We start from the raw sequence: 10697 nt of genomic DNA on the forward strand, positions 1-10697 counted from the left end.
TCGCAGCCATGGTTGATTAGGGGAATAAATATATGGGGGGGAGACTAGCTGCGAAGCGACGCGTTGAACCACTTTTTGACACAAAATGACCAAGCGCCAGATCGGGCGCGTTGGTCGCTTTGGCCCAAAGCGCCAACGCGCCCGGTGTGTTCTCAGCTGTAGTCTAGTCTTGAAATCAATCCGTCCCAAAAAAAAAAGATATATTAGCGTTTATATATGCTGGAAGTTATTTTTATTAAACATACAACTATTTCAATAAAAAATTGTAGCACAACGTCAAGGTCAAGGTTCAACATGCACATAATGAGTGTAACTCAGAAAATTGCATTTAATTCAACTGATGACCTCCATGCACTCTGGCTTTGTCCACCTAACCTGTGAGGTTGGCCTTCTAATATGTAAAAGTGAGGAGGCTCAGGCAGAGATTTGTTTCGCCCTTGTGTGGCAATTTTATTAAAGCACCATATCCAACAGACTTAGAAAGAACAGCAAAATCCCCCTCATCCAGTTTATATGTACCCTCATATCAACTAATTAATTTAAGGTGGATAAGACAATTTGTTGTATCGCAAAGTACAATGACTATAAAAGGCTTGAATTGAATTAGTGGGGGAGGTCACTGACACACTAGTCTCGCAAAGCCAGACCAAACTACAGCAAATAGTACTGACACACATGCATGTGGCCAAAATGATATATATTTCTCAAAGTAATTTCTCCCTCAATTAATAAAACAATACATACTCCCAGTATGTACACTATCAGATTCTGCAGAACACACATAAATGAAAAGGCACGTGATACCGCCCCTCAGTACTACCTTAGTAAATTGTATGACTGCAACATGAGATGAATCATGGTTTCATCACAAAGCCATTTTGGGGAACGGTAACCACCACATTATCAAACTCACATACAAGTCCATTATCCCCATCCCATTACACATATTCAACCCAGATCACAAAACCTTTATTTGTAGCCCCAACTATCCACAAGACAATGATATTACTTAAATGGAAGAACAGAGAGCAGTTCAACATCCCCACAATGGTCACTAAAATGACAAATATTATTGGAAAAACAATCAGCTGCACAAAAAAATTAAATGGTAACAATTCTTAGATCCATTCTGTTTCCAGTAAGCTAATCCCATAACCTTTAACACATGCGGCTATATAACTGAAAAAGATCTTCTAGTATCAGGTGCAGAGAAATTCACAAGTGCCATCAATATTACTACTCCAAAACAAATTGAAGAAGTTGTCACTTGTTGTTGAAGCTTTTATGCAGTTGAACTCTTCTGTTTCACCACAGTGACTTTGTGGTAGGTTCTGGCAAGAGGGGCGGGGCTGTCGCCGTGTGTCAAAGTGGCCACCAGCACTTTAGTGCCAGGGGAAGAGGCCATGATGGACACTTTGAGGTCTATCTCTCCACCTGGCGGCAATTTACCCATTCTGGGCAAGAGACAGAAGCAACATGTATTATATATTATATATTTCCACCTCTCTCTCACACACACACACACACACAATATCTCAAGTGTAGCCTTGCACAAAAGTCTTCAATAATATGAATAAAAACACTGAGTAACCCAAGGCCAGGCACTGACATATTTATGCCTCACAGAACTCGTTCCGCACCTTCTTAAGCCAAAAACGCAAATGCCAAGGCAGTGAGCATAGTGATTTATTTCCTCTTAACCTTAGATTTCCTTTGGATCTCTACTCTAATTAGCTAGCCACACCTAGCTGGGGTGACTCGTTTTGTTTTAGTGAGGACACAATACGTTGCAAACATTGGAAGAGAGCTTTCCCTCCTTTGGCCATTACATGGTTCTTGACTGACAGACGTAAAGTGGATGCATCTCACCTCCACTTACAGTAGGTTTATTGATGCTTAAAAAAAAATCCTGTTCTTCTACAACTACAATACCATGTAGCAGTGGCGGAGCAGCTGGAGCAAAAGTAATAAATGACTGAGCCTGAAGGACTGGGAAGAACCGTGCAATTCAGAGCAACACGGTCCCCAGGTTTCTATGTGTGCATATTCGCTACCTGTCACGTATATGAAAATAAAATCCGAAACGATTAATGCGATTATGACCAACCTTTAAACTTATTTGTCTTACAGTTCGTAACATTCCCCCTCAAGTTTATATCTCATAATACGCTGCAGGAATTTGCACAAAACTCACAGCACACCATCCTGGGTCGTAACTGTTTTAATTAGGCTATATTGTACTTTCACCCATTTATTTTTAATTGCTGCCACTCTTCACCACTGTGTAAATGTTTCAATTGTTTTTTCTCTTCACCTGTTGTGTATTTGATGTATTTGCATTGAATATTTTGTATGTATTGTTGTTTTTCCTTTGAATTTGTTTTGAACTCGACGTCATTGTAAATGAGGGTCACCCCTCAATTGGTCTCTCGAGGATAAATACAAGTTAAATGGAATGAAAATTAAATTTGATTCCACAGCTACACATGCATTCCCACACATGAAACATTTGCACAGAAGTCCAGTCCTGTACCAAACTTAATCAGTATGCTAATAATCCTAATGATTTATAGTGTGTTTTGAGGTCTAACTGTCATCAAACTTACCTGGCCTTAGCTTTGGTCTTTAGCAAGCCAGATCCCTGCAGAGTCAACTCAACTTCTTTTAGAGTTGTAGTTAAAACATTGGTGAAGGAAACCACAACGTTGTACTGCTTCTTCACCTGGATAGTGTCCCCTCCTTCGATCTGTGGAAAAGTCATAGTGACATGATGAGACACTAGACAACATCTATCTATATATATATATCTATCTATCTGATCGAACTTGAGGCCCTTGATAATATTTTTGTATCATGACACTGGTGAAAATGCTAAATTGTTCTGAATGTGTTCGGACATTCATTTTGTGATATGGTTTGTAATGAGTTTGCATGTGTGGTTTTGGTCTTGGGTTCTTTCTTTACGAATGAAATAATACAGGTAGCTTTGGACCTGGAACACAACCAATGTTATTTGTTGCTTGCCACTATTTAGTTTAGTTCAGTTTATTTTGTTACTTTTCCAACGTATTAATAATAAGCTTAGGCAAGACTAAGATAAACAATAGATCAACATTAAATGAATGCTTCTAGCATTGAAAACAAAAGATAAACAAGAAACACAGGACCAAAAAGTTATAGGCTGAAGCATTAGCTTATTACGCCTACCCTTTTAACATTAATTATTTTGTCAGATCCCTTTTACATTTTACAGCTGACTGAAAGTATATACATTAAAAATTACTTTTGTCGACACATACCTCCCAATTCCCAACATAATTTACACTCTAGTGTTCAAATTTCAGTTTTGTTTTTGTAAATAATCTTGTGTTTATTTGCACATATTGATGTCTATTGTAAAGGTACAATAGTTACTGAGCCATTTGTGTGCTACTCGGAGTCTCCTCTAATCCCATATCTTCCAGTTTGCTCTTTAATAGTCTGGTCAATCCTGTCAAAGGCATTTTTTAGATAAATGTAAACTCCTCTCATATATTCGTTATTATATATCTCTGTGGATATTTGTTCTATCAGCGCCACAACTGCAATTGTTGTGGATCAGTTTGATCTAAATCCATATTTAAGTAAATTGTGTTTTTCTATGAAGTGATGAATTCTTTAGACAATACGTTTTTCAAATATTTCGAGAACATTTAAAAAAGTCAGATGGTTTACAAAACAAATGTCCTTATTAAACGTTGATATTATGAAGTGTGTGATGTTTCATCGGAGAATGTGTTGTATTAAAATTAAATAAACGTTTTACTCAAATACTATAGTCGTATGAGCTCTGAACAACCTACAGGCCACAAAAAGCTAACAGAAGTTCAAAACTACTCTGGGATAGATTCCAAGTCCCTTAATGCTAACTGCCTACCTCAAGTTGTAAGTTGCTTTGGATAAAAGTGTCTGCTAAATGACAACTAATGTAATGTAATAACGATTGAGTTGGAGAGTAGGCTGGATGCTGCGCTGCTGTACCTCTATGTTCATCAGTGGTGGGCTCAAGTTGAACTCCTCGGTAGCCAGGAATCTTTCATCAGTCCCCTTGTCCTTTATCACCACTGCCATGTTCACCATGCCATCAGCTGTAAAGCTCCCTTCATACTCAGAGCGAGGGACAGTGTGCTGGCGCTTCAAAACTGCAGAGAACATGAATGACGTGGGAGAAACAAAGTAACTCAAATATATGTTGCAAATGATCACACTAGTTTGTTTTAGGGTTAGGGCAAATTGTATTGAAAATGAAATACTATTAATTAAGGTAATGCAACAATAGTGCCAGAGACTGTTCATATTCATAGTGTCTGTGAAACCTAAATGTCTTGGTATTCAGAGGGCTCCTCACCTTCTCCCGGCTTTATTTTGAATTCTTCGCGTTTTTCCCAGAAGCTCTTCTGGGGATCGCTGTTGTATTCTTTCATCTGAGCATTGAGGTGTTCCACCATGTCCTTAGGGCTGTCTGAATTGTTTGTGATTGTCACGGTCATGTCGATGTCCTTACCGACTGATGGTGACCCGTTTATGTCTAGGGACACCTCTATGACCTCCTTCAACTCTACCTCTGGGGTAGAAGGGGACAGATAGGTACAGTGTGTCAAACGGTTTTCAAATTGTTTTTTGATGGCCAAAAAGTATTTAGTCATCTCTTCCAATTAGAAGTGTTTGGTGCCTCAATCACAGGCGAATAAAATCAAGCAGACGGCCAAGCAACCTCCAATGACCAACATTTGGAGTATAATAGGTCCAATTCAGTTGGATTGTGAATGTTCAATTGAAAGCCATCAAGCAGTAAGTCATACCTGGTTCGTGTATCGAACAACTCATCTCACACATTTCAGGGGAGCCATCTATACAAAAAAGAGAGGTTTTGTAAAGGAATAGGCAACCAAATCAATCATCAAATCAAAAATGTACTTCAACAAAGTGATAAATGTGTGCTTTTAAGTGAGTGAACAACTCAAAGTCAGTTGAGGGTCCCTGCAGTTCTGTAAATAAGTAAACAACTGGAACAATAATCCATGGCTAAGATGTATCTGGTCTGATTAATTACAGAACACATGTGTTTCTGTGTGCACCGGTTTAGTCATTAGAAAACACACTAAAAATTGAATTATCTTTATAGGAAAACTAAATAGGATGATCTTGGTTCGTCCCACTGACAACTACATTCAATGTAAAACAATCAAAATATTGCAAAGCCCTATTTGGCCATCGCAGTGAGTTTTTAACCCTATATTTCTCTTTCTCGTGACATCACAGAAAGAGAAATATAGGGTTAAAAAAAACTTACTTTGTAAATATTACTGTGATGTCTTTTACTGTGACATCACAGTAATATTTACAAAGTAAGTTTTTTTGTACACAACATAGACAGCGGTTTGACTGACATGGCTCATCAATACTGTACATTTATACTAAACAGTTTTGACTGAAGCAAAACACTGCAGGCATCCCAACTAACTGGACTCTTCTCACATGTAGGGAAATTTCTGGTATTCAACTTGAAAAAAGTCTAATTTGATTTGAATAATATATTTTTGCAGTAATGTTGCCAGTGAGAATGAAACCTAACCGCAAACATAAAACGCAAATATACAATATATTGTAAAATATTGAGCCAAAATATATATGGTTTGTGACATTATGAGTGGAATTTAGGCTTACCTGCGTCAAGCGACATTATGTTATCACTTTCTGTAAAAGTCAGGGAGATTTTGTTATGAAAGAAGTAACAGTATCAACATGGAAAAGGGTCAATAGTTCATTAATAACATAACTGAAAACTTGTTGGCACTTTTGTGTCTTCTTAACCAGAAACCATGGTGTGAGCAGCATTATTCATGGAAATACACAGCCTTTATTGTCTCATTCAGTAACAATGGTTTAGAAAAAGTGCTTTGTGAAAAGTTTTTGCTAAGATTTTATCCAAGTTAAAAATAGGAAACAAAAAACAACAATGTAGTGGGGGCATATGTCTAAACAAATGTAGGAGTTGTGAAGCTTGTTTGAGTGATGAAGAGAGATCTCAATAATCTGCACTTGAAATGATTTCCCTCCTAACCATGACCTTACCAGACCACAGAGAATATGTGTGGTGTCACCCACATGAATGTGTGAGACAAGTGGAACTCGGACCCCTTTGTATGACATGTATAACTTTATCGCACCACTAGAGGTAAAAACGTCCACAGGCTGTTCATTAGGATTTTAAGGTGTATGTGTGCACACATGTAGGCTTTGTTCACATGGTGAAAGAAGGGTGAAGATGCTTTGTTGCATAGCCACTGACCAGTCAATCTAGAGATACGGTATCCTCCTCCTCTTTCACCTAAAAATGATCGATAAATACAAAACATTTTTTTAATAACAAATGTGGATATCAAAGATTGGTAGAGGGTTAAGATGCTTTGTTACACTACCACTGTAGCTGTCAAATGAAGATAATCCTCCTCCTCTTCCACCTAAAAATTACAGAAAATAACAAGACATTATTTGTTATAACAAATGTGGATAACACAGATTGGTAGAGGGTAACGATGCTTTGTTACACTACCACTGACCTCCCCAGAAGATGCCTGCTGGTTCCCTCTCTGGAAAGGAAAATACAAAGTGGAGAAAAACTTTTTCACACAAGTGGAAAACATGGACAGAAAACACCCGACTTCTACTGTTCAATTTCACAAATTGACTGCTTTTTAAATAACGCTGAACCTGACCTGTTTTTTTTTATTTTGTTTTCTGAGAAACAAAGTTAATATCTCTTTATAGAATCCTAAAAGACCTGTCTTACTTTTTTTATAGGTCTGAGTCAGATTTTCCGGTAAATCTGAACCAATGCTCTTGGTGTAGATCAGCTTTCCCACCCGCTCTTTGTCCACCTTCGTCCGCACCACCTGTCCATTCTTCACAATCATTTGTATGACGTCCGCATCAACAGAAGCACAGATGAACGGGGTATCACGTCCGACCATTAACTCACGTCGTTGAATGCCAACTACTGGGCTAGGGCCACAGCAGAATACATGGTCTGAAAGTGATGAATTTATTTTTACTAGTTACTCAAAATTCTCAAACAAGTCAAATCCATTATCCATTATCCATTATCTTTCATTTGTGTGTTCAAGACTGCTGTCCAAATTTAAAAACATTAAATTTTGGACGTTAATATACTTGAAATAATAAACTATAGCACCATGTTGAGTCTTACCTTTGTTCTTCTCCTGGGGGGTTGGGTCCACTACATGCCAGCCATCGTACTCTGGACCGAGGTCTGGTCTCTTCATCCAGCACTCCACCCACACATGGAAGTTCCTGCAAGGGGACACATGTGCAAACACACTCTCAACAAATGCACAATGCATACAGCAATAAACAAGTTCATGCTTTCAGGTATATACTGTATAATTAATATGATCACAGCCTAATGCACAACACACCCACATAAGAATATGAGAGTGGTGTTGGCATGTGCTCTCAGAAATGTAGGCAGACTTGAAAAACTAAGATGTAGTCAAGATAAATCAATTTAGTGCTTATTGGTACACAACTAATTCTGATAGCTTGGTAAAGTAAAAGTGTTATCTTTATTTATTTTTTGCAGAGACACCAACCAAATGCTGTCCGTTGACCGGAAGTTTGGATGATTGGACTTTTCTCCTCTGGGTGTATAATATTCTTCTATTTTCACGTTGCCATCAGTGTCATGGGCTGCGTTGAAAACGGTCACCACCCTGGAGGGAATCCCCAGCACTCTCAGCACTGAAAAGAAAAGGTCAGCTGTAACCATCAGATAAACAAGGATTTTGAAATCATCCACCCCAACAAGTAAAATTAATCTTTTATTACTTTCTGACCAAACATGCTTCTGGACTCAGGTATCTAAAAGGTATAGGCCAAGACAAATTATACGAGAAGGACCATTGTTTTGCGTTGGAAATAGCTCAATAACACTTTAATATATTAAATGACTATAATGACCTGTACAGAGGACAGATGCAAACACCCAGCACTGTCCATACTGCACGGGTTTACAGTTAGAGGAGAACCAGCGCTGGAGAATGTCGGCGCTGCCAGTCCATTCTGTTGGACTGACTCCACCTTTGTAGTCGCCGTCCCAATTTCCATGTAGAATACCGCGGTCATCATTACAGTTCACCTTGCATAGAATAAGACACATTACTGACCATTTTTCCTTTCTTCCATGTGAAACTGCAGGGACACGTATTTGATGGGATGTGTATGCATGCTTGTGCATATCTATCACACACACATATACTACAGTATTTGTCAGTTTTGTTTCTCTCACCATAGCACAGATCACCTTGCTGATGTAGCTGGGGCTTGATCGACGGGCGTAGTCTTTGTTTGGGTCTTTTACATGTTGTGGGCTGACCTCTAGGAGCTTCAGACATGCGTCTAGGACCCCAGATTCATACTGCAAACATGGAAACACAAATAATTGTGTGATTGTTTCCTTTCCTGAAAATGATGATGGAACTATATATTATCCATGCATGAGAGTTGCATCTTGTTAATCATCACATACCTGATCAAATGACCAGGGCCGACCAACAACATTTTTAGTGCTGCCCACAAACACACATCCATAATCACTCTTGACGTACTCTTGTATTTCGTCATCCGTTGGCATATACACTGGATCATCTGTAAAGCACCGGTCATGGTGTGAAACTACTTCTATGATAATGAAACAAACTCTGGACACTAGAAGGAGTTTAACTCCACAGACCTACCTTTCAGCCAAGGGTTGCAGACCAGCACAAATTTTCCTGTCTTGTAGGACCTGTTGTTATAACCACTGTTAGTCACTATATGGACCACAAGTTCATACAAAGCCACCGCGGAATTCACAGGTGGGTAGATGTGGATGGTGGCTGACTGAGGATGGTTGTCTCCTGGGTAGATCTTGGCTGACCAGTCTCTGGGGTCTGAATACTCATCAGAGGACTGGACTGGGAATCTAACGAATGCCTTGCCTGTATGATGAGAGAACACACTTGCACTTTACTAAACTTGACTACACTTTTTGAACAAAGACATGTTATCATGTCCCTCTTACAAACGACACCACCATGCTTTTCAAATGAGCAGACTTAATCCTATCTTTGATACCTAGCCTAACTTCCAGGATCAGCTTCTCCAAGCGAGGATCCCATGACCGGCTCCCAAACTTCAGAGTGATTTTGAATGCTTTCCCTCGTCGCACCACCAGCTGGTTTTTGCTGAGCCCATCAGTTTCATGGTCATTTTGGTTTTCACTCGACTCAAAGTCGACTAGCTTCAGCTGGCAGATGCTTCTGTAATGACCTGGGAAAACAGATGAGGTATTGTGAAACCCCAATTGATCTAAAGACTGTATGAAATACATATTTTTCACTCACGGATGCATGACATTGATCTTTCAAAAACTACAGAAACGGAGCACAAGCTGGAATACAGGAAGAGGGAAAGACGGGAAGAGGGCAGTTTTAGGAATGTAGTTCAAAGAAGCCAGTCATTTCATTGTGACACCATGTTCTGGACGAATCGTGGGCTTTCTGACTAGGTAACATAATAAAATACAAAACAACCCACCATCTATTCCGGGAAACAAAATCCTGAACCAAGTAATTATTTGTTACATTGTGTTCACATGTTGAAATACTGTACTGCTACTCTGTCACATACCTAAGAACAGCCTCACATTCCAAAACATCCTGATAGACTAGCTGTTTACAGCCAGAAATGCAAAGCCTGTCTTTGTGTATTCCTAACAACCTTAGTAATAAATAGCCGAAACACAGTAGTAAGACCATAAATATGTTCTGAGAAAACATTTATAAAATAATTCATTTTAAATGTACATGTTGGATGTAATACATATTATTTGCAATTGATTTATGTGTTCTGGTAGAGGGTGAATAAAGGTTTGTTGGAATGTGTCTTACCAAAGCCAGAAATTAGATGACTTCAATGTGAGTGAAGAATGACAAGTGATGAAAGTGTTTGTGTAAAACCGTTAGAGTTGACGGCATTACAAAAACAAAAAAACATTTTAAAGTTGCTCAAACGCATGCACATACTGCAGCATATAGATGCCACTACAATAAAAAAAAAGTATATCTGTATCAAATTTGATACAACGTTGTAACGTGATTGACCACCTTATATTTTGATAAGAACTTTTCACGCATACACCCTTCTCTGGAAGCAGGAAGAACTTACCAGGGAAGTTAGTTGTCGGTTGCATGTGCTCCATGGTGTGACAGCAGGAGTTCCAAAGCGACTGAAGTTTTGCAAAGCAGACTCCAGCTTCACATTGATAAGAATCTCACTCTCCCTCTTTTTAACTCCTCTCCGCCGGTGACAGCCAAAGGGCGGAGACATTTTTGTGTTGTCTGTCATCATGTAAGTTTGTATGGCTGTATGTAACATAAACTAGTTTTAGAGTTTTAGAAATGTAGTTCAGCCATAGCATTATGACATCTTTATTTTGATGAATAATAGGCTTTATCAGACTGGGTAACATAAAACAATGCAAAACAATACACCATATATTCCAGGAAAAAAACACAGGACCAAATAATTATTTTCACACGTATAACTGCCCTGTCTCTCTGTCACATACCTAAGTTAAGTTAATTTATTAGTCAATG

At 38.7% G+C, this 10697-nt stretch overlaps 1 protein-coding gene across 1 annotated transcript; it reads right to left on the reverse strand.

Moving 5' to 3' along the window:
* Positions 1 to 425: 425 nt before the first annotated feature.
* Positions 426 to 10405, reverse strand: LOC307256722 (protein-glutamine gamma-glutamyltransferase 5-like). The gene is made up of 18 exons (XM_080035806.1): positions 10267 to 10405; positions 9175 to 9369; positions 8796 to 9038; positions 8588 to 8706; positions 8348 to 8476; positions 8020 to 8197; positions 7653 to 7800; positions 7250 to 7353; positions 6833 to 7069; positions 6603 to 6632; positions 6462 to 6503; positions 6332 to 6370; positions 5707 to 5736; positions 4842 to 4889; positions 4388 to 4603; positions 4021 to 4181; positions 2607 to 2746; positions 426 to 1454 (listed from the first exon to the last, which is right to left on the reverse strand). Exons 1-18 carry the CDS (start codon positions 10298 to 10300, stop codon positions 1283 to 1285), a joined length of 2265 nt encoding a protein of 754 aa, XP_079891932.1. The 5' UTR covers positions 10301 to 10405; the 3' UTR covers positions 426 to 1282.
* Between the last annotated feature and the right edge of the window lie 292 nt (positions 10406 to 10697).

Source organism: Ammodytes marinus (assembly GCF_949987685.1).
Source record: "Ammodytes marinus genome assembly, chromosome: 10".
NCBI lineage: Eukaryota > Metazoa > Chordata > Actinopteri > Uranoscopiformes > Ammodytidae > Ammodytes > Ammodytes marinus.